Raw genomic sequence first — 24,954 nt, 5'->3', positions numbered from 1 at the left:
TTTTGAAAAGAAAATTATTTATAATAAACACTGGAATAAGAATGGTCAATTTAAATTTCAAGGTGACTTTAAAAATTAATTTCTGTTCATTCATGTCATTCTATACCTGTAAACCCTTCTTTATTCTGTGGAACACCAAATATATATATATTTTTAAATCTAACATTTATTTATATGGCAATTTATACAACACAGATTTTTACAAAGCTGCTTCACATTAATAAGCCGGAAAATAACAGTATAAATGTAAAATGATCAATTATGAAACAAATTCAATTTAGCAGCTCTTCAGAATGCAATAATGTCATTATTCAGCTCAGTTCAATTAAATGATGATTCAGTTCAGTTCAATAACTGTCAATGTTTATCAGTTTTAATTTAATCAGAAATTAGTTCAATTCAGCTATACGAGCAGCTCATAAGGCAATAATATCATAATTCAGCTCAATGCACTTCAGATTTTTTTCTCATGCAGTAGTGTCAGTGCAGTTTCAGATAATATTAAGTATTAATTGTTTGAAAGTCAATAGGGTCCCATGTTGTTTTGGACCATTGAAATGAACTATATGGATAAAAACAGTTGAGACCCCCTTCTTTAAAACAATAAAATCATACAGATTTGATAATGACAGACTATTCATCTCTTTAATTTAACAAAATATTGATTTAAACAGGTTTGTGGCTTGAAAATATTAACTTAAATGGGTTTTTTTTAACCTAGAAAGTGGAATCAGAAGTCTGGGTCGGCTTCACCTGCATGCATGTCCTTGTCCTTCACAGCCCAGGTGGCCTCTGTGGAGAATTCCAGTTCAGTGTCGTTCAGGGGACAAACTCAAAAACTGTTGCTCACTCATTTGCGAAGGAAGGTGCTGACAGTCCCGGTGCATTGAAGCCCATCCTATGTCTCTCTGTTTTAAGAGTGCAGTGTTTGCTGAGTGCTTGGACTGAAGACTGGGCCAAGCAAGGAGTTGAGTGAATGTATACTCTGAGGAATGAGTTCTTTTGTGAAACCACACCATCACTGAGTGCTTTGTCTGTCAATCAGGCATTGGATTTCCAAGTAAGCTTATGCATTTCAGTTACCAAGAATAAGGGATCAATATCTATGAGTTATTCCAGAGAAAAGCGGGCAGTGCCTTTATGCATTTATGAAACAGCAGGTCTCTACACATTTAACAGTTCTGACATGACCATAAAGCAACTGGAGCAGTTGCCATGGCAACGTAGGGTTTGATGGAGGTGTGACATTAGCCCTGCCCTCTGAGGGGGAGGAGAACCTCAGTGAACACAAGGTCAGGGTCATACCAGCTGCCCACATCTGCCTCTCTCAACACAGAATGATCAATATAACAATAGATAGGGAAAGAACTATATAGACAGACAGACAGATAGATAAATAGACAGACAATACATACATAGATAGATAGACAGATAGATAGATAGATATAAAGATAAATAGACAGACAATAGATAGATAGATAGATGTCAGCTTAGTTTGGAGAACAGAATTCACAAAAAATAGTAATGTTAGTATTTCCTGCGTGAAAACTAGCCCCGTCTCCTTGTGGTTTTAAGTTATAGCCTGCGTCCCAATGTGCATACTATCCATCATAAATTCTATGTGATATTAGTAATTTTCAATACTATTTAGGGCAGATAGGGTGGATAGTATGCACATTGGGACGCAGGGATAGTTTTAGCTAGCCACCTTACCATCACTGTAACCGGAAATTACCGTTAGGAAATTAAATGACCAGAAATTTGCGCTTTCCTTCCTGCGTTCCTGCATTGTGCTGACTTCATTTGACACTGACGGTGTTTCATATGTAAATTAAATCACGCACAATGGACGTTGCTCACATCTGGTAAATGCAGGTCTCTTTACATTGCGATTTTAAGATCTTTTAATCTGGACTAAATTTACATTGATTTAAATTATTATTATTATTTTTTGTTATGCTGGTTGAAAGTCTCTTCACATCCCGATAGCAATCATTAAGTTGCGTGGTCTAAATGCATTTATATGTAGTTATATACAACCTGAATTCCGGAAATGTTGGGACGTTTTTTTAATTTGAATAAAATGAAAACTAAAAGAAAGAGATAGTTCACCCAAAATATTTTTTGTTGTTGTTAATTACTCACTTTCATGTCGTTCCAAACCTATAAGACCTTTGTTCATATTTGGAACACAAATTAAGATATTTTGGATGAAATCAGAGAGCTTTCTGACCCTGCATAGACAGCAATGGAACTACCATGTTCAAAGCCCAGAAAGGTAGTAAGGACATCATTAAAATAGTCCATGTGACCAACCATCATTTTATGAAGCTACGAGAATTCTTTTTGTGTGCAAAGAAAACAAAAATAATGATTATTCACCATGTCAGACCCGCGCTCGTGACAGTATCACGACACATAGTTCCATTGCTGTCTATGTAGGGTCTGGAAGCTCTCAGATTTCATCCAAACTATCTTAATTTGTGTTCCTAAAATGAACAAAGGTCTTATAGGTTTGGAACGACATGAAGGTGAGTAATTAACGACAGACTTTTTTTATTTTGGGTGAACTATCTCTTTGCCTCTCCAATCATTTTAGTCAATGTGGATATTAATCTCTGCCTGTAAGACATTAAATTACTCATTTGACTTTCTCCATTAAATTTGCACCTTCATACAGACATACAAAAAGATTTATGGATAAAATTAAAGTGTTGAAAACAAGTAAATGCAAATGAGAAATATTTCATTTTCATGTTGTAGACATTTCTTAAATATTTCTACTCATAAATTCTAATGTATTGTTTTGTAAGGGAGAAAAAAGACAGAATGATAATAAGTATGTGTGGTTAACTGAAATAATTTTCTGAAAGCAGGAGTCATTATTCATCAGATCAATTCATCTTAACATCCAGCAAACACCCTCCCTCATTCCTAAAAACTATTGAGTAAAAAATGCAGGAAACACACCTCTTAAAATGGCCTGTTTTAATCTTGTGACACAAAATCACAGAAGAAAAATCCAAAACATTAAGAGGTCATAAATGCCAACTACTTCTGATTTCCTGTTTGTGACTAGAGCATCTGTGCCACTGATCTGGTGCTTCATTCTTCTGACTTTTATAGGAGGCATCATGTAAATATAATGCTCTCAATCTCATGTCCTCAAAGAAAGCCAGATGCTTAAATTTGCTAAACATGTTAGAAGCACTCATCCCTCAGTAAAGTGTCTATTTAAGAGCTTGGCTTTCATAACACTTTGGTTCAAGCCAGACAAATAACAGGCTGTGCAAGAAACATTGTTAAAAAAATCTAGCATAGTATAAAACATCTAAAAGAAATAAATCATAGAAATCCAAGATAGTGAAATAGATTCCAAGATCAAACAGACTAAATAATAATAATGCAAAAACACTTATTTCACTCACTTCAGTGGTTAATTGTACATTATAAATCAAATTCATACTGAGTATCATGCTATTGCACAGTGTTTATGGAGTGATTGTGAGTCAGACCGATGACTGAGGAATTGAGGCAGTGGCTGAGGTGGTTCAGAGGAGAAAAAAAAAGAAAAGCCTTTCTGAACCTCCTCATATCCCTTTAACCTGCACGAGCTGGTAGGGAATCCACACAGTCCGCAAAGTTTGCTTTTTACATTCCCTGAACGGCTGTAGAACATACACTAGGTTCACTGCTTCTTCTTTGCAGTAACGTTTTTGCAGACCCAGTTCATGCCATCCTGAAAGAAGGAAGCACTTTATGTGAAAACCAATCTCTGATGGGAAGGTCCAAAACAAATGCACAGGTAAACAAAAGAAGGCTGATGACTCACCTGAACTCCCTCTCCTGTAAGTGCAGAGCAGGACTGAATTTGCCACATGCGGTCCCGAATAGTGTGCAGCTTCAGTCCCTCTGCAATCTCAGAGGCTGGAGCAGCAGTCAACAGGTCTTGCTTATTGGCAAAGATCAAAACAGGTACTCCACTAAGTTTCTCCTCATCCAGCAGCTCGGCCAACTCCTGCACATCACATGAACCATTCAAAATAGCTCATTCAAATACTTTCAGCATGCATTTGCTTGAACAAGTATATGCTTACACATTTCTTTGGAGCAATCTAGAGTTTCACTTCAAATCAGTGTGAAATATCAGTGAACCGTATTAAGCTGGAAAATGTAGCAAAACCTAAGAAAGTGTGAAGCCACATAGTCTGAGAAATATCCTGCAGAGGCTTTGGATGCACACACACAAACAAAACAAGCAATAATAAACAGATGTGCTATATATACCTGCCCCGTTTCCTCAAATCGCTTCCTGTCTGCACTGTCTATGACATAAATCTGAAAAACAAAAACATAAATGTAAAACATTATAACATTAAGCAATCAAATATGGGAAATATCTCTTATACAAGAAATATAAATACACTACTGTTCAAATGCTTGGGGTCAGTAGCTTTTTTTAGTTAATACTTGCATTATATTGATCAAAAGTGACAGTAAAAGACATTTATATGTTGCAAAAATGCATTCTTCAAATAAAAGCTGTTCTGAAATCAGTAAAGAAAAAAGAAATCTGTTTTCAACATTGTTAATAATAATAAACGTTTCTTGAGCATCAACATATCAGAATGATTTCTGAAGGATCATGTGACACTGAAGACTGAAGTAATAGCTGCTGAAAGTTCAGTTATTTAAAATTGTAATATTTCATAATTTATTTTTATTTTTAACTATTTTTGATCTGATAAATGCAGCACAGGTGAGTGCATAAGACACTTCTTACTTAAAAATCCAACCTCAAACTTTTGAACAGTAGTGTATATGAGAATAAATGAACTATAAACGGACACTTTATTCAGTGGTCTAATCTCTCAAGAAACACTCACAAGCACGTCAGTATTTTCAAAGTAGTTTCTCCAGTACGGCCTTATCTTCCTCTGGCCTCCAATGTCCCAGACATTCAGTTTGAAGCCCTGAGACTGCACGCTCTTAATGTTAAAGCCCTGGCAAGGACAGAAGAATTAAAAGCAACTGGGCAAGGAAAGCAGAAGCATTTAAGAGATTACTCTATGAAACAATGATAATAAACTTCCCAAATTTTTACAAGGAAATTTGTAATTTCTGCAAAAGAGAGATAATTTCTAGTAGCTACTTTTTGTGTGTTACCTGTGTTGGGGTGATGTGACTAATATCCTCAGAGGCGAGCTGTTTGAGAAGTGTCGTCTTTCCACCATTGTCTAATCCGAGGAGCAGAATGCGTACCTCCTGGTCTGGGGCACTCTTTAGTTTTCTAAGAATTGACAACAAACCCTGGAATAAACATAATAGAACCAGATAATTATGTCTCAATAACCAGATTTTAAACGAGACAGCAATGACAATGACACCTTGAGGACATTTTTAGGGAAAAAAACAAACAAACAAAAAAAAAAAAAAAACACATTCTCTCAGTCAATAACCTTCTCTAAGAAATTATTAAAAAGACAATAAGATAATGTTTTTCAGTTGATTATTGTAAATACAAAATGGAGCACAAAAGATGTTAGAATGACAGCCCAAGTCACCATTCACTGTCATTGTATGTAAAAAAATAAATAAATAAAATGCAATGAAATAGAAAAGTGACTGAATGAAGACAACATTTGGTTCCTTTTTTTAACTGGCGTCTACAATATATCATAAATGTTTATCAATACTATTGTAATATTAAATAAATATTTTACGTATAGATGTCAGTAGAAAAAGAGACAGGAGCTCTTGTACTTATTTTATTTTAATCAACACAATGTCTAAATTTCTTGATTGGGTGAAATCATTCCTGCTTAAATATTCGGGAAAATAAGTAACGTTAGCGGGACAGCAACTAACTGAGCCTTAGCGCCGCTGAGCCATCAGGTTTCACTCCTACAGAAAACCCGCTACTGCTGCTAATAATCCAGATTACACGCTCCAAGTTCCGATAAATTACGCGTTTTTTCTAAATTAAATAAATAAATAAATCCAAACTCATTATCAAACACACAAAGACATGACTACAGGCAGATAACTTCTCACCATCTTTCTCCGGGTATCTTCCGAGACGCCGACGAGGGTTACTAGGGGGAGTTAAGTGACGTCACCGGCCGTCGGCGTCATCTTAAAGGAACAGCGATTTTTTTTTTTTTTTAAACATATCTCTGGTCAGGTTTCAAAGTCACTATCTGTATCCACCAATAGAAAGGCAATCAAAACTGTCCGTTTGTGTTCTGTCTTCAAAATATTTGAGTAATGTAAAGGTCAAGTTTGTTTTTGATTGTAATCTTTTTTTTTTTTCCTTTTCTTTTGTCCTGTGTTTCCATGGTTTTATATTGTCTGTTGTATCGTTTTGTATCTGTTGTTTAAAGCATAATAAAAAAATAATAATAAAAACGACCTGTATCCACCTTATTCTTCAACGCGGAAGTAAGCCAATGGGCGACACTTGAATTACAACGTGCAGTAAACGGTAAAACTGTTTGCGCTACAAACCAGTGTGTTCATAATTAAGATAATACATTAAAATAATATGGTAAGACACACCAATGTGAAATATCAAGCGGCAAAACGAGTGGTTTTATATGACTAAAAATAGCTGGAAGAGAATGAGACCGGAAGCTAGACTCATAGAAATTACAAATGGCCACGCCCATATTTAAGGGAACAATAAGGTGGATACGTTAGTCAGGTATGACTATATTACAGCTACTGAACATTTTCAGCGTTATTGCCCGAGAAAAACATACTACGCAACACATTTTGTCACTCTATATGGGGTAAGTTGTCACAATAGAACCTACCATTAAAGAGTCTACTATAGGCTTTTACAAATAATAGAATTATGAAACGAAAATAATGTAAAAGGTAAAGTACAAAAATAATGAATGGATGAGTTTAATTTAATAACATCTAATTTGATTATCTAGAACACTCTTATCTGAATGTATACCTTTGTGGTTTTATTGTGATCACATTGCCCTTCTGATTATCAAATGTTCTATATAATTATACTCAAATTATTGAGAATGTTAATACTGTATAATATCATGATAAAAAATTGATAAAATTGTATCAAACAGTAACTGTTATTACAGCTTTCATCATCAGTGCTACAAAACCAAATTTGCCAAAACGGTTATAAAGTGAGCTTTTAAAAAACAACAATTGCACTGATTCTACTAAAACAACATTTTATTTACAGTATCTGTAAATAAATCTGTAAAAATACAAAAACAGCAACCATGGCAAGTCCTTCTAGACTGATCTTGACATAAAATTCACCATGCAAAACTTCACTCTATCAGTCCTTCAAAATGGGACTAAGATTTAAAAACCCAGACTGCCAAAAAAAGTACAACAAAATTTCAAACAACAAAACAGTGTTAGAGGATTATCTGTAGAGAAGAATGCTGGTGTTTTCCCAAAGGCAGAAGAGTGACAGGCTGTCACTGACAATATCATTTTACAGTATGTTACAGGGATCGAACATCTGGAATCAACCCGGCGTGAAGTGCCTCACTCCAGGGCTCGGTGGGAACAGGACTGTGAATTCTCAGTCCCTGAACTGAGAGTGAATCTGAAGTTTGGTGTTGGCAGTTACTCATGTACACATAAGTAACGGTATTAACTATTAAAACATTTTCAACGAAGTAAATGTTCATGGAGCTGGTTGTATGGAGGCTTTAACCTTTCTATTTCACATTTGCAACCACATCTGAAAGTACAAAATTCCATTAAATTCTACACCACTCTCCGTCACGACTCATAGTAGAACATTAAGTCTAATACTGTATAAAACGTATAAAGGTCTGGTGTAAACATCTCTAAGCTTTCTGTTTTTTCTTGGCTGGTTTGACTGAGGGCATTTCCTCCTCACTGACATCATCGTCATCGTCATCATCTGATAATTCAGACTCTTCATTCTCTGTGGCTGAAGAAGAATTTATTAGCACCATTCATTTTCAAGAAAAAAGATAAAATAGCTTTAAAATGTAATTTTGTGACAAAGCGCTACTGTGTGCTCACGACAGTGCGTTTATTCCTCACCAACTAAATGTAACCCACTGACGGTCACTGGTCCAGTTCCAGATTTCAAGCGTAGTGTGACAGGAGCCATCAACTCAAACTCCCCGAGGCTTACCTGAGTAAAAACAGATGTGAAAAACTGATTTAAAAACTTCCAATATGTTGGAACACTTATAACGTACAGCAGTATAATAAAAACAAACAAAAAAACAACACAGAAATGCATAGCATTACCATAGGCAGGCAAGAAATGTTGAGATTAGCTACAGGCACTGATGTTTTCTTTCCTTGGTGATTCATAGCAGTCACTTCCACCACGTTATTCTCCTCTTTGGCACCATCACCCAGACAAATCTAATGGTTTGAGAGTAAGGGAAATAGTTATGCGTTTAAAGGCACTTCATCAAGCTCTCAAATCTCAAAATCACAATGAAATTGAAGAAGCGACAGATCTTTTCTTCTATATTGTGACATACGTCAGAAAAGAAATAATTTAGGACAGGGACTTTCATCGGTTGTTCACTGGATTTTGTGATGTGGGCACTGCACTCAAAGTGGAGGCAGATGAATGTGACCTCTATCGTGGTTCAGCAAATTTTCGCATGCAAAATCCAGTCATTTCAATAGGAATCCATTTAATCTGGAATTTCACAGGAGAGCAATTTCACATGGATTCACCGCTTTCACCAGACAATGGACAACAGACAATTAATGGAATTTCTATGGACAATCTTTTTGCCTGCACAATTTTTATAATCTGCCAACATCTTAAATGATTGGAGAAATCCTGCATATGTTACCTCTGGCCACGTACACACTGCAAGTTTCTACTAGTGACACAACCGCATTTAAATGTGGGAGTGAGTCCCGTAAATTATTGTTGCATGTGTGTACGGAGCAGCAATCACTCCCGCATTTGTAACCACAGCAACATTTTGGACTTTTGCGGGAATGAATAAGAATTTAGCCATTTGGTATCTGCCATTTTTTGCTAAAGACTAATTTTGTCCGTAGATTTTAACTAAACGACCGCTGATAGACGTGCTGTTTTGACGAGGCTGACTCCAGCTTCTTTTTCGCCGAACTATCCATTCCACCTTAAAAATGTTGGGTGGTTGTTAACTATTAATTATTATGTTGATGACATTTACAGTATCATTTTATTCTGGAGAGTGATGGAAAAGCAACACTAATATGGGTTTCTTGTATTTAACCATCAGGTATTGCTTACAATGTGACCAACCATACAGCTTAACTATTTTACAGTGAAATAAATGTTCTATATTTTAGTTCAATTATATTTATTTAATATTTTGAGGATATCTTTTGGTACTAAATACTATTTGTGCAATAATTATGGTCCATTAATGACTTAATATATTTTTTTCTAATATTTCTATTACTCGTATTACAATTAATGTAGTATAAAATAAATATTAGGATAAAATAGAGAAAAGGGTTTTAAATTCCAATGCAAAGAGGCAAATTAGAGTCATTTTGTGGTCGGAAAAAAATCATTTTCATTTGTCATACTGTCATTGCAGGTCATACCTGCTAATTTTTAAGATTTTCATTTGAATAATCATTTAGAAATAATTAAACACTAAACAGTTAAATGTGAAATTAAAAAAAGTTAATAACTTGCATCCTTTTTTAATGATACTCGTATAAGTACACACAATGAATGCAAGCAAATACTGAATTTAACCCCAAGTTTAAAATGGTACTTGCATTCAACAAAAGATTTGTATCCCCTTATATGTACAGTGTATACATATGAATCAATATTGAACGGTGACCCATACCGAGGCATTCAGGTTTGGAACAACACAGGCGGACTGTTCTTGTAATAAAAGTGTCTACGAACCGTTCTAAGCTCGAGAAAATGTTCCACATCGTCATCTTCATCTGCTTGAAATGTGTAAAATGGAACTTCAGAAGACAACTCACAACCTAAAGGAGTCCAAAAAAAAAAAAAAATCACAATATTAAATAGGTGTTATATTTCATTTAAATGTATAAATGAATGGAATTACTGAAAACGACCACGTTTGAACTATATCTTGATGCACAGTGATCCAGGGTTCTTTTGATGAACGTTAAACACCAAAAAGTTAACTAAAAAAAATTATTAAGAGAAAATACAGACAACTATCGTTGTCCCACGTGTTAGCAAATGTACAATGCATGCAGCGTGTCTCTGTTGATCTTACTGAACACATAGCTTTCCAATCGCGAGCGCGAGTCCACTCCACTGTCCGATACTTCGTCCTCCACAAACGACATAATTGTTCACACGTTACTAATATCACTTAAATAGAGGCTATAATAGTCACAGTGCAGGTCGCGTTTTCAAAACACATGTGATGGTTACGCAAAAACCGTCGCAGGAATCAAGACGTCATCAACATGGAAACGGAAGCGGGCTAATCTTTTTATTTATTTTTTGTTTACTAATTTGGTATTATTGTCAAATATTAAGAATAAAAAGATGGGGTTTTGTTTTTGTTAATAGCTATACACTATTACAATACTTTGTTAATACCACAGTGATTTTTGTTTTTGTCCTCGTTGATATGGCTGTTTTTTTGTTTTGAAGTTTAACATTTATTCGTTTTAGCCTAACCTTAATTTATTTAGCCTTTAATAGTTTAATTTAAAAAAAAGTTGATTGTAACTTAAATGGCATAATTTATTTTTTATACAGCGGTGGCCGAGATTATTAGAACACTAGTATTTTCAGCAGCTAAAAAATGGTTTTAAGACAGTTATTGCTATATTTTGCTGTAGTGCATCAGTAGGAAATCTGAGTTTACATTTCCAAACATTGATTTTGCCATTAATTATAATAATCCAGTGAGATTTTAGTTTGCACAATGAGTCTAACAGCCACCGCTCCAGACAGAGATCTGATCATCATCAGTCTGTTTGGAATGACATGAAGAAACAGAACAAACTGAGACGGACTAAATCCAGAAGAACTGTGGCAACGTCTCAAGGCGTGCTTCAAGAAACCTACCTGCAAATCTATGCACAAGTGCACCTATGGCAAAAGCTGCTTTAAACACAAAGGGTGGTCACACCAAATGTTGATTTAATTTAGTTAATAGATAAAGAAAATGTATTTATGACATTATTTTTGACAGCATTTTTACACAAGTTCCTAAAACTTTTCACAGTACTGTAGCTTCGCAGGTAGGTTTCTTGAAGCATCTATCCGTCCGTCTGTCTCCTTCCCTTCCAGGACTATTAATTACATATTCTAGCATGCAATAAAATTTGGATTGTTTACATTTTTAACAATTTAAACCACCTGCAAAGAAATAAGAGTGTTTGGAAAGGGCAGCAACTGTAGCCCTAGAGCATTTTTCATTTAACTCACTAACCACAGATGATATTATTTTTTTCCTATTTAACATTTTAATAGTCATCTTAATTACATACAACCCTTACAGAAATTACAACTATATTACATATACATAATCATAATTACGTCAAAGTACAGAACGGTCTTCATTTAAAAAAAAAAAAAAATGCATTGGATATGACCTTAAAAAAAGAAAGAAAGAAAAAAGCCCTTTACATTGGATGATCAACCAAAATAAGATGAAACAACAAGCTATATAGAGATAAACAATATCCTTTTTTTTGCGTACAAAGTTCCCTTAAATGGGGTGGAAAAACAGTCAAAACTGTTGGCCCATCACATGCACAAAACTATTTACATTTTTCTTTAACTCAGGCATTTTGAACATTACATGTGGGAATCTGCAGGAGCCTTTTGTGCTCATTTCGTTTTTCAGAATATAGCACAACAATACAAAAAAAAAAAACATGAAAAGAAATCTGTCAGTAATTTTGGTTAGGGGAGTAAATGCAGAATAAACCGTTTCTTTTGTACCTACATTCAGGCAAATAATCCTGGCACTGACATTGCAGAGTGGACTTCAGAGAAACCCAACTTCAAACTGTAGGGATTTTTAAATGTATTGACAAAGAGGCAGACTGTCACTAAAGAACAAGCAAAGTTATTCTCTTCAGGCAACAGAAAAAAAAATATCTCAGGTATTTTAAAGATAATTCACTAATGTACCTTCATTTATTTTTAGTTTTCACTCTAATTTGGGACAGGGCATTGGTCTTGAGGTTTACGTTACAAATTTTACTGTTTTTTTTTTGTTTTGTTATTTTGTAAACACATCAGCATCTCAGAATTATAATGTAACCCTGTTGTGTCTCAGAATTGTATAATTTACCACTTTAAACAAAGGAAGAAGTAGTGTAGGAACTTACTTTTCATTACCCTCAAATATATTCCAGAGGAGGGCAAGGGCCGAAAGGCATTTTTGTACATAATGAAAAATTGTATCGTTAAAAGATACACATGCTAAAGGCTTACACAAAAGTATATCATGCGGTCTTAAAGACAACAGACTTTATGGTTTAACTGTATTTACTCTTCTGCCTGCTCAAAGTTCAATTTCAGTTTTTTCGTTTCTAAATAATACCCGAGCAGCATACCAAAACTTAAAGGATAGCTTTAGCCTGCTTTGTTCTCCATACGAGAGCTCACAGACACTGTTTGAACCTGGAAAACATCAGAATTTATTACAATGTCGTGGAAAGCAATAACACAAACCCAGACTATTATGAAGTCCTTCTAGATTATTGCTTTGAACACTGTAAAGCACTGAAATTAACTATTAAAAACAGCAAAGTGAAGATGTCTCTTTATCAAGTAATGGCAAGTTTTTAGTCTGGAGAATCTAGATGTTAACTTAAACATGCACATATGCTGAACACAAACTGCACCTCGGCCATATCTAAGAGATTTAGTGGGCTCAATGGCACTTGGCCAACTCAAGCGATCAGTCCACCAGAAAAAACTCAAAGTAACTTGTGTGTCACAAATTACCCTTGCAGACTCACTTCAATTCTTTTTCCATTTCTGTTCACACTCACTTTCAAACTTCGACCACAAACCGGAAAAATGAATGAACAGCACCTAAAATTCTAGAAGTGCCTTTGGCATATGATGTGAATGAAGCTACAGGCCACCAGAGTTGCAATTACAAAACTTGTGATAGTTACATGAACAGGTAGCGTGTTGGGGCCAAAGCTTTGTGCAGTTTCTGGGAGGCTCCTTCTGTATGCTTTTTCTTTCTTCTTTCTCAGATTCACAAACTCCTCCCCATCATAATAATGTCTTTTGGGAATCCCTCCATTTTGGCCACTTCAAAGCAGCCCAGTTTGCTATAAAAGTCCAACATCCTTTTGTCTATCTGCCGGACCTCACAGAAAGCACCATGTGAGCCTGACAACCGAGGAGGAAAAGATGTGTTTATGAAACAAAGAATTCAAACAAATCACTGCAGCTTTTCATGTCCACTAGCATGTCAACATCCGATATTTATGAACTATAAATACTGCTTACTAAAGTCAAAGTAAAGTATTGATCGGGGGGGGGGAAGAAATCACACGGAATTTAAAAGTAGCTTTAATGTACAACGTATTAATTAATTACTAATTACTGTGTAATAACAATGTTATTACTATAGTAATTAATAATGATATCATGTTAAATAAATGCACATGCCACACAACCTAACTTTACCTACCATTGGCTTTCAATGATGAGAGGAGACATCCCATCATGCTTTTGGCAACACTGGGGTCAGTAACCTTTGCGTGAATGTCCACTTTAATGAGTGATGGGAAGTTACTGAGGAACGTTTCTGGTAAGCCTTCCTCCTCCTCATGGAAACTTAGCATCATTTTCTATAGGGGAAAAAATGATTAAAGCTGCCATAAATCTGTTCTAAACATAACATATTTGATACAAGAAAGGCCTCTAAATTATCAACTTGATCAAAATTTCTAATATATATATATATTATTTTTTTTTGGCAAAAAAGATTTTGTCTGAAAGTTTAATAAATTGTTCCATAAAAATAATAGTTTGATGAAGACATGACATGCTAACCTCAGCCTCTGACAGGTCCTTCTCTGTGTCTGGCTTGTTGTATTTCTCCTGCATGAATGGAATCCAACTCATCTTGCATTTCTTCACAAAGGGTTTGACATCCACAGTGCCCAGAGCATAACCACAGATGCCTTCCTCATCCTCAAGCACAAAGCCATAGTCTGGGCTGTGCGTCAGGAAACCTCCTACTAACCTGCAATGAGGAAGACGATGGTACAAAGTTCACATGTTATAAAAAATAAATCACCCATAATACATTAATGTGACTAAAAGTGAAAGCGCAAACCACACCTGTCTCCAATAAGGTCCGGTGAATCGTCTGAGAAAGAGATACCGTCACAGCCCTCAGTGAACATCTCTTTGCAGATCTTGTAGATGGCAGACTGAGGACAGAGTGAGAGAGATGCAGTGTGTGAAGACATCTGACAGCTTTCATTCCACAAAGTGCGAGCCCTCTAAGGACTAACAGGTGGACCAGACTGCTGTTTCAGCAGAATGCTTCAGATGTGCTGCAAATAAACCTAAAAGCACAGCTTAAACTGGGACACCTCAGCTGGGAATTCAAGCAGCCAACAGCAACGTTTTATTTAGACAGAGCATCTACACAGTTTTCATACTACAGACAGCTTGCCGTAGACAAGTCATGTCCTCAACAAAGCACAAAATTAACATCTTGGGGCCGCCTGCACAGCTGTGCGCAGGTTACAACTTAGCCTAGTTGCAATGTAAATTGGCATTAAGATACAAATTATGCACTACTAAATGTTTTTGCGTTGCACCATTAAACTTATTTGAAATGTAACTATGTATAAACTAACTATTTATATAAGCCTGCAACCAGGTGATAAGGTCTAAATAAAACAGCAAATTGATTGAATTGCATCAATAATGCAATGTTCATATTTTACCTAACGTACTTCAATCCTTTAGATATACATTTACACTTTACATTTTAAAAAGAGAGAACATTATGTAAACAACTGACTTAGCTGCTCTTCAACACAAATCTAATTATTTGTATTTAGTATTTATTGCTCATTAATTTAAAGTTTAAAGTACAGCTTTTGAATTTTATTTACACGTTATTTACAAAATACCTACTGTGGTATTTCATGCTTAAGTATCAGTGGAAACGTATTTTTAATTATTTACGTGAAGCAAAAGGATCAACCATAACAGCATAAATCGAAAATCAATGCATTTCAATACAACTTCTGCTTATGAATTAGAACGCATTTTTTTTTGGATCATTGGAGGTAAATTGAAAGCTTATGAACTACTAGCTACATTCTGCCTTAAGAATAAATAGTGCAAGCAAATTAAGTAGGTAGTTACAAACTAGCTAGTCTAGTAGTTACTTGACCCTAGTCTGGACTTCACGTTGTAAGAACTTACAAACGGCTGATGCAAACCTTCCCCGGTGACTAGTGTTTCATAAAGTTGCATACACAAAATTTTTGCTAAAATAAAATGGCTGATATCAGTGGCTTGATGCCCATCCAAAACCTACCTCATCTTTGGGAAAGTAAGGCCTTATGGTATAGATTTTGGAAGTTGGCATTGGTGGTGGCGGCTGGTAGAAAAGATCATTTGCCCCATCAATTGGTAACAGTCTCTGTGGAGACCAAAGCAAAAGCATTGCAGAGTTTAGTATCTCTCTAGATTTGACCATGTGACTGCACTGCTACTGAAACTTTAGCTGCTGTTTACTTGCTCCAGCTGAACCGATCTCACACAATGGAGCTGAACAAGAACGTGCCTAACATTGGCATGGGAATAAATCGCTTCACAAGTAAACTGGCTTCTCTGGTAGGTCAGTGTACAGCAAGAGCACGTAAACATCATACATAAGATATGCACCATATGAAAATCATTTCCACCTTTTTTTCTGAGAGAAACAAAAATGAAACAAAATTGCGCAGGCTTGGTCTGAGAAAGGCTTAACTGGCTAAAGGAGATGCTCCTTTCCCGCTCTTTTTCGCTGCGCAAGATCTTCCTGTTGAGAAAAGGATGAAGCTGGCGCGCAAAGCAAAACTCCATGACCAAATATTTCCAGCTTAAAACATATTTTCCTTGACAGACCATTTAAAATAGCTGAATCATTCTGAGATGTTAAGTATGCTGAGGTTATGGGTTACTAATAATTTGTTCATGGAGCTTTGAGCAGGCTCGCTGTCGCACACGCAAGCGCAGTGTTGTGGACGCAGGCGCAGACAAAATGTGGCAAAAAATTTTGCGCTGTTTCCTGCAAAGAAACAAGATTTCATAAAATAAAACCTAACCATGCCGCGCTGTCGCAAGCGCAGGGGGAAAAGCAGCATCTCATTTGGGCAGTTGCTGAAAGAAATCCAAATTTAGGCTGGGTTAGAACACACCATCACCCCAAACACTGGATCCGACCCATTTCAGTTTACACTTCAGAAAAAAGCCCAAGTGGCTCTCAACACCCCTACGTTTTTCTATGCAGCTGCTGACAGCTCACCTTAAACAGACCAACCCGTACCGTTTCGCAACCATACGAACATCTACAACAAATGAAAATATATCTTCGTGTAACATTTTGCTGGTAATTCAATATTGGATACCTGGAACTCTCCTGCTAGACCGCCCCTAAAGGCCCAGGGCTCTTGGTCGCCACTTAAGAACTGTGCTGACGACTGACTACGACACCCTGTTGAGATCAGATCCAAGCGGAGAACATTATGTGAGGGGCTTTCTGGCATAATGAGGGGGAAGGGGTATAGGGTAGAGGCGTCTTATTTCCAAATAACTTCATTAAAAAAAAAATGTAGATACTACAGTAATGGAACACACCTCAAGATTAACAACAGTGAAAACTGCAGATATCTTCTGCCTAGGGCTCAAGCAGCTTAAGCTTACAATGACAGAGGGCTTACACTGACTGCAATGCCAGATTTGGGCACATTACTGAAATGATTCATTTTTCACAGGATTCTTAGGCCTTTAGAATTAAGTGAGGTGTGTGATGCAATCTAGGATATGGTATCAAGCACTAGCTCTTCAACTACATAATATTGCTAGTCTGTTTTGAAGACATGAGGCTCTCAAGAATTACTGGCTGTATCGCTTTTCCTACATTTTAGACAACCTGTTGTTGGTGATACGTCATCAGTTTGCTCGCTGGTACTAAATAAGCTTCAGCTGTTTAAGCCCACTGAATTCTAACCTTCATCTGAAGTCACATTTAGACCTATCTGCCTTGTCACATGACTATCAAGCATTCTTCATCAGTCACCACCGTGGACAATTTCTTTAATCGATTAAAAAAAAATCATATCATATAATCTTACATGATCGATGGAGCAATTCTGGACCCATCATGGGCAAGTCACAAAATAAAAACCTAATTCAAAAGTCTGCAACAACTGAATCTTTCCAGTCACTACGCCTGCTTGCTCCTGTAGCAGATAACTATGATAAAATTGGGTGATTTTCATTGCTGTTGAGCAGACACAAGCTCTATAGTGCAACTGGAAATCCAGTTGTTTCTAAACAACTGTACCAATGTGAGGAGATGAGGACTCGGCGTCATGTAACAAGACAAATGCAGCGCAGATGCAGGAGACAAAGTTCTCCTGTTTTCAATCAATTTGATCATACTTAAAACACATCCTGTGATGAAATGGCAGGACACACAACACACACATCATCTGAGGGGAATTTTACCACTTCCTTTGCTTTTTTTTTTGTTTATCCAGAAAATTATTCTCTTTGTAACTTAATAGTCTTAATATGGAGGTGTGTTTAGATGACTGAGGCAAGGGTATCAGTTTTCCCCTAAGTTGGTGTGGTAAAGCTGGTCTGAGCCATTTCAATTGGGCCTACTGATAGAAACAAAAATCATGTTAGAGCTGCCAAAGAAAAGAATTGGTGGGTTAACACCTAACACTTGAGCTATCGCAGCGCAAATGTGACTTCATCCAAAACCTTTCCTTTCCTGAGATATTGAAAAAAATAATAATTTGTACACATAATGAAAAAGAAAATATCCATAAAACGCAGAAAAAAAAAAAAAGATAATCGCAGCACTGTGTGCATACACCGGGCACTGTCCATCCAACAGCAGTAGAAACTTGTGCTGAGGATTCTTCCATCTGTACATAACGAAGGGAAAAGACAATAAAAGAGCTCATTAGTAACTGATCTCAGCACAACAGCAGTGAGCCGCTGACTGAATGCCATCTGCACTGCTTTGGACAGTGTAGAAATGCTGGCTGAAAATGTGCTAGGATTTGGACTGTCCGAGCAAACAGAGGCTAAAAAGCATATTGAGAGGGGACAGTGTGAATAAATAAATCCAAATAAATTTACACTAAAGGAACAGTTAAATTAACATCAAATTTTGTCATCTCAAATAAAGAGAAGCCTTTATGGGTGTTCTAAAAAAAACAAGTTTGATTCAGATTGTATAGAACACCCTCATTAATGCAGAAGATTGTACATTTGATTTTCCCTTCCATCAGTTAACGACAACTTAGATGTGGCATGCCAGTTTTGGTTGCTGCCTGCTGTGTTGCTTTGTTATAAAGCTGGACAGAAACCTGTGAATGAAATGTGGTTACCAAGGTAACCCAGGCCATGCTGGTGCTATAATTACTCAACCAACTTCCAACAAAAACCTCATTTAGAGCAGAATCCATTACTCTAACTGTACCGTAGCGATGCCCGTGTTTGTTATCCATATAACTTCTGGGCATTCTCAGTAAGTGACAGGTCTCTCAATAAAATCATCATAAATAAAAGGGCTGGCTAATGACCCAAGCGCTTCTCAGATAAGAGACCCTTCAAATTCGCTGATTGCACAACTGTATAATAGGACCATGAGAACGGTGTACAGTTCACTGGAATGTAGTGTGTGGACCGGACCAGGCCAGACCAGACCAGACCATACCAGCTCAGTTAGAGTAAAGCATACGCTGAGGTTGTTTGTGGAGCTTCTTCTTATAATGCTCATGATCATCATATATGGTAAAAGAAAATCCATAATATACATATATACAAATTATTCATTCATGATGCACCAGAATAGCCTTACACAGCCGCCTTGCTTTCCAAGATCGCATGCGCGGCGCGCTAGGGGCTTATTTTCCTTCACGATCACACCCTTGTTTGAAAGACATTGCAACAGATGTTGCCAAGTTAACGCACAATGATACTGAATGCACAGCAAGCAGCAGGACCCACCCTGGCAACTGTGACCACAGCCGTCCAATTCATTCTACCTGATCAAGAGTGGCCTGAAGAAGAGGCACTGGCTAGCAATGAGGACAGCATCCAGTCAGTAAAAGAAAAAAAGTCTTTACACATTACGTGAAAATAAGTAAAGAGAAAGCAAGTGTACACTAGACTGAATTTCCATGAATGGCAGACTTTGCCCAAGAAATTTCAGTAGCGCAAGTGGAAGCTGTTCATACTGTGAGTGAGAACTAAAGTCTTATAACTGAGTAGAAAAGTGTTCATTTGCTCTTAACTCTAAAAATATGCTCTGCCATCTGTTAAGAAATGCATTTTGAGCACCTGAAATCTTAACAGCGTCACTATAAAATGGTGCACTATAAAAATGTGTATGTTTTATTAACTGGTGACTATTGAGTGCTCATTCTTTTTGGATTCTACCGAATAACGTTCAAGTATTTCATGGGGTCAGCATGGTTAAAAAGTCTTGAGGAGCAGCAAAGAGATGTCGCCATACCTACCTAACCACTGAACAAATGATTTCACCATTGAGATGATACTCTTTATATCCCAGATATAGGGATACAGGTCATAAAGAATGGTCCTGTTGGCTGAGTTGGAGAGTCTGGTGAACATCTGGATGACGGAGCAGCACATCTCCTCAAACTTTTCCGCTCTGGATTGCCATTCAGCTACCTATGTGAAACATATGAATACCACCTTTATTATATTCACACTATCAAATGTCTCCTGCTTCAACACAGCTCAGCAACAATTGCAAAAAATGTGCAATTACCTACAAAGTGAGTCATAAAGGCACCACCATGTGGTGAAAGTAATTACTGCATTTCCACCATTTTGTGACTAAAGTATGTTGAGCAAACATTTTTGTTCATATTTAATTTAATATGGACAAAAACGAGGCCATGACAGATGAAGAGAGTTCATATATTTTGACCAACAAATTTCTATGACTTTTACATGTTCTTACCATTAAATCGTTCAAACCTACTCAGATTGGCAAATTAATCATTCAGATTCATTTGTGAACCAGTTGATTTGCGGATTAGACTCAAATCAACCAACTCTAAAGAATGATTATCTCACAAATCAGACAAGGATGTTTTAACCTACACAAGAGCAAAATTTAGCCTGTTAAATATTTAAGTCTGAAGCAGCAATTAAAAGTACATTAATTATAGGAATTGATGAATCTTAAAATGATATTAATCTCCATGACTGTCCAGGCCTAGATAAACACAATTTTAAAAAGTTATCCATGACCATGCAAGTAGAGAGTTTTTGTTCAGTTTGATGTGAAAAGTTTGACACCTAGCTGTACAAAACTACTATTTATTGATCAGATTCCTCAAAACCTCGTTTTTAAACATGACAATTCTCACCTTCTCTGGATCCTTTGCTTTGGAGTTTACACTAACATAATTGCTATTGACTCTCAACCAGTTAAACTCTTTCAACATCTGTACTGCTTTAGGACCGTGTTCGTACGGCAGGTAGAAAAGTTCAGCTAGCAGGGTCAGATCCTCCAGAGTAAGTGGCTCAGCAGTAAACAGTGGCTTCTCATTGGGTCCTGGAAGAAACACTTCCTTATTGAGCTGATCATCAGTCTGCATCGGTGCAATGTCGCTGCCTGAATCCTCTTGAATGGACATCTCTGGGGACTTGGACTCTGTCAGGCTCTCTTTGTCTGTGTCCATGGGTTTGAGATCTTCTGTCATTTTAGCCTTGACAATCTCTGTGAGGATCTGGTTGACATTTTTCGTGTCCACCTCGTCGTGTTTCTCCACGACCATCTCCATGGGTTCTTCGTCGGACTCCTTCTTCTCCACCTCCACCTCCACCTCCACCTCCTCTTCTTTGCCAAGCACATGCGGTTCATCGCTAAGGGGCAAGGTTGGACTCATGATGGGCTGTTGGAAGACTGTAGTCACTGTAGTGGAAGTGCCCAGACTGGGCACAGTGAGTGCAGGAACATCTATAGAAGTGCTTTTAGTTCCACTGTGAGGAACCTGCCGACCTGCAACAAAAGAAAGAAAGAAAGGTTAAGATATATGATACCAAATTCAGAACAACTAATATCACATTACATACTATCACACAAAGAAGAAATAGTTACTGTTGTACTGATGAGGCACTCCAAACTCGCTAAGCCATTCAGTGAGAGCCAGCTTGAGCGCGATCTGCGGGCTGTAGAGGATGTCTGTTTCTAGCTCCTCATCACTGCCCTCGTTTTCCAGTTTTATCTGGATGGACACAGTACTGTCTTCACTGTCCGCTAAACACAGAAATGAGAAGCTATGAAACTACGATCAAACAAGATTAAACACACAAATGTGATATAATGTTGATGAATTAAGTCACTCTTGATCAATAATAGGAGCAAAACGTTTCACTTAGTAAAAAACAGCACTCTGCCATAACTTATGTTGAACATCAAGATTAAAGTAGAATTTATAAGGAAAAATCCATCCATAATAGCTGATCTAGGGACATAAATGCATGTTTGAGGTTCGATTTATTTATAAAGCACATTTAAAACAACTTTAGTTGACCAAAGTGCTGTACATGAAACATAAACCTAATTACAGCATTTAAAACATGGACAAACCTAATCGCTGCATTAGTATTGCATAGGCTTCAATACAACAGAGAAAAAAACAAACAAGAAAACAACCCATGACCATTTAACCATGTTAAAATATTAACTGCTTTGAGTCAACATAAAACAGAAATTGCAATTGTCTTTTCTATTGTGATGACAGCTTCTCAAATGAGAGAAAAAAAAGTCCATTTGGTTTCGATTGGATCATTGTCATTTGCTAACTGAAAGATCTGAACAGATATATCTTTTTTAAATTTAGAACTTATTTTTTGTCCTTAGAATGAAAATATATTGGAATATTATATTATATTATATTAAAAAAGACAGTCGTACAGGTTAGGAATGATATGTGGGTGAGTTAATGATGAGCATTTAAATTTTTCGGTGAACTTACCTTTTAAGAGAAAAACTTTGCTCATTTTAATACATAAACATATTATAAAAACAATCTTTTCATAAAGACACTTACTCATGACAACATCTTTTCTCACTCCATTCATGTTAGACTTATACCATGTGGCTAATGTGTGAATGGCCACAAAATTAGACTCAAATTCACAGTTTGGGTTGGTGAGGACTCCCTTCAGCCGAGGGATGAGTTCTGTGGACCTGCCTTTATAAGGCCCCAAGAAAAGTCTCTTCTGATCGTAGTCATTAGCATGAATATTGTCCCAGATGACAGGAGCTCTCCTCAGTATCTTTGTGACTTCTTCAATAGATTCAACAGTTATGTCTTTAGAAACTACCTTGGGACCTGTCAAACACGGAAAGGCATTTTTAAAATCCACAAGAGAGCAAAATAGTCCCCTCAGTCCCCTCAATGAAAACACAACTCACCTGTCCACAGCACCTCAATACCAGGAAGCAGCTTTTCACCTATTGTGCGCAGGTAAGGCGATTGTGACACATTTGGGTAACAAAATGTTCCACAATACTCTAAGGACACGGAAACATTAAATAATTATCAGAAGGTATAAAACAGAAACGATACGTTAGATAGCATTACACAAAGCACCATGGTTAGTTAATAATAATAATCATCTTACCTGTGGGGCAAAATAAAAATATTTCAGGTTCTCCCAAATATTGGAAGATCTCATTGGTGATAGACACTTGAGCATGTGCAAAGGAGCTGAATACCTCCTTGTCAGCTGGACACATATTATGATCAATGTCATCAAACAGTAAAGCAAAGGACTTGCACCCAAAATGAGTGACCTGCACAAAAGATAGACAGAGATTGTAGGTCATAAAAACACTGACACCAGCGCAGTATAAGCATCTGAATAGGTTCATTCTCACCTGGTCTAACTTCCTTTTAAGTGTCGACACCTCCTTCTGATTTGAGAACGTAATGTCCAGGCCAGGGGAAATGGCATAAATGAACTCAATCCCATGCTCTTTAGCAGCACTTATTAAAGTTGTGAGTTGTTCTTTAAAAGCAAAAGACATTAGATTCATAAACTCAAGCCAAATAAAGAATAACGACCAGTACATTTTAAAAAGCATGAAAAAAAAAAATATATATATATATCACCTGCTTCCTCAACAGAATACATTTCTCTCCAAAACATTCTGTGTTTGTAGTCATCTTTTGGGGCATACAGATAGGTGTTCAAGCCCCATTTCTGCTGCCTGAAACACATCAAATATAAATTACAAAAATAGTATTAGCGATTACAATAGCATGAATACACTTGTCTAAAAGAAACAGAATGAGATTTAGTGCCAGGTTGAATCAGAAAGGGGCAGGATGTTTGCACGTTTGCACAATACCTCCTGAAAAGCTCTTTCCTTTGTTCCATAGTCCATGGCCGTCCATAGAAGCCTGTGGTGAACAAAATAATAAAAACAAATGTTTTTTTTGTTTGTTTGTTTGTTTTCTGACAAATGCAGAAGCTACAGTCAATCAACACCTATGCAATATATATATAAAAAAAAAATTCTAGCAATATAGGTGACTAATTAGACTCATTTTATTGGTTGCATATGCTCTACTTTTGACAACATCACGTTGGATTTGTTTAAATTTGCTCACCCTCCACAACACCAGTGATGAATTTCCTGCGGCCTGTTCGTTCAACTCCGATACTGGGCTCGTCCACTGGACACTGCGTATCCACAACAGCTTCGGTGGGTAGTGGATTTGCTTCACTTTCTGACTGTGTCGACTCGATTATTTTGTCTTTCTGCACCATTTTGAATTGTACTTAATAATGTCTATTGGAAGTATCGGTCTAGTCGTCAGCCAAAGGTTTTCTTCCGCAGGAACACTAACTCGTCGCTCGCTTCACTAACGTTACTGGGTTAGTAGGTCACTGAGTCACCGGTAGGGAGCGGAATTCTATCGGATGCAGATTATCTGCACGAACTAACGTTAGCTGCAAATTTCTTCGTTAAAAAACACGACAGTAAGTCACGTACAGTACTGAAAGCTTTCTGGACTATATCTGGACTGTCTGCTCGCGCTCAAGCAAGCGACCTGGACCCGTGTTTCAACGATGTCAGAACCGCTAATTAGCATTACCCGATATTTTCTCTAATAACTTTAGTCGAGTCGACTTTACATCATGTGCAAATCATAAATTAATGTCGTTTAAGCTTACTGTACACCTGCATCGCGACTTCAAACAGATCCTGTCAATGTAATGCAACGTTCGTCGACACTGTTTAATTTTGCACTCTTCTTCCTGTTTACACTTACTGCGCAGACTCAGAAAACTGGTTTGAACCAGTAAAGGACGGTTTGTGCGAGTCTGAAACCAAATCTCTAGCAAAGCTCTTAAAGGGGCAGCGGGAATATTAGCTCTTGTCCCGCCTGAATGAGAATGGTGGATGGCGACCTGTTCATTTAATTCATTCTATAATAATTATGGATACCTTTTTCTATAAATATACGTGTAAATTTATTAGTACAAAGGAACTTTGTTGTGTTTCTGAACAAAATCAGAGACACTGACATGATCGGAGACTCTTTGCATTAAAAAGATTATAAAGACCAAGTCATTTTTAAGCTGTATAAATTTTTCTTTTGTATCTTTAACCCAATGTCCTTTTCCTTGTTGATTATTTATTGTATTGTATAAGGTTAGTGTTCTCTGAATTAAAAAGA

General features: G+C 36.8%; 3 protein-coding genes across 3 annotated transcripts; all 3 read right to left on the bottom strand.

Annotated features, from left to right (window-relative positions):
* Nucleotides 1-2,672: 2,672 nt before the first annotated feature.
* On the bottom strand, nucleotides 2,673-6,596 carry arl3a (ADP ribosylation factor like GTPase 3a). The gene is made up of 6 exons (XM_058795941.1): nucleotides 6,055-6,596; nucleotides 5,167-5,310; nucleotides 4,887-5,003; nucleotides 4,288-4,338; nucleotides 3,833-4,018; nucleotides 2,673-3,739 (listed from the first exon to the last, which is right to left on the bottom strand). The coding sequence occupies exons 1-6, from the start codon at nucleotides 6,055-6,057 to the stop codon at nucleotides 3,689-3,691; spliced, it is 552 nt and encodes a 183-aa protein (XP_058651924.1). The 5' UTR covers nucleotides 6,058-6,596; the 3' UTR covers nucleotides 2,673-3,688.
* Nucleotides 6,597-7,188: 592 nt separating this feature from the next.
* npm3 (nucleophosmin/nucleoplasmin, 3) lies at nucleotides 7,189-10,442 on the bottom strand. Its single transcript, XM_058795916.1, has 5 exons — nucleotides 10,254-10,442; nucleotides 9,908-9,993; nucleotides 8,275-8,394; nucleotides 8,062-8,155; nucleotides 7,189-7,945 (listed from the first exon to the last, which is right to left on the bottom strand). The coding sequence occupies exons 1-5, from the start codon at nucleotides 10,324-10,326 to the stop codon at nucleotides 7,839-7,841; spliced, it is 480 nt and encodes a 159-aa protein (XP_058651899.1). The 5' UTR covers nucleotides 10,327-10,442; the 3' UTR covers nucleotides 7,189-7,838.
* Nucleotides 10,443-11,437: 995 nt separating this feature from the next.
* On the bottom strand, nucleotides 11,438-24,633 carry oga (O-GlcNAcase). Its single transcript, XM_058794932.1, has 16 exons — nucleotides 23,881-24,633; nucleotides 23,619-23,670; nucleotides 23,380-23,477; nucleotides 23,145-23,275; nucleotides 22,889-23,060; nucleotides 22,680-22,778; nucleotides 22,312-22,596; nucleotides 21,357-21,515; nucleotides 20,623-21,257; nucleotides 19,741-19,915; nucleotides 16,609-16,694; nucleotides 15,534-15,638; nucleotides 14,315-14,406; nucleotides 14,024-14,216; nucleotides 13,659-13,818; nucleotides 11,438-13,354 (listed from the first exon to the last, which is right to left on the bottom strand). Exons 1-16 carry the CDS (start codon nucleotides 24,038-24,040, stop codon nucleotides 13,218-13,220), a joined length of 2,739 nt encoding a protein of 912 aa, XP_058650915.1. The 5' UTR covers nucleotides 24,041-24,633; the 3' UTR covers nucleotides 11,438-13,217.
* Nucleotides 24,634-24,954: the final 321 nt, after the last annotated feature.

Source organism: Onychostoma macrolepis, chromosome 13 (assembly GCF_012432095.1).
Source record: "Onychostoma macrolepis isolate SWU-2019 chromosome 13, ASM1243209v1, whole genome shotgun sequence".
Lineage (NCBI taxonomy): Eukaryota > Metazoa > Chordata > Actinopteri > Cypriniformes > Cyprinidae > Onychostoma > Onychostoma macrolepis.
The sequence above is the reverse complement of the archived record's forward strand: the minus strand, read 5'-3'. Positions and strand labels throughout refer to the sequence as shown.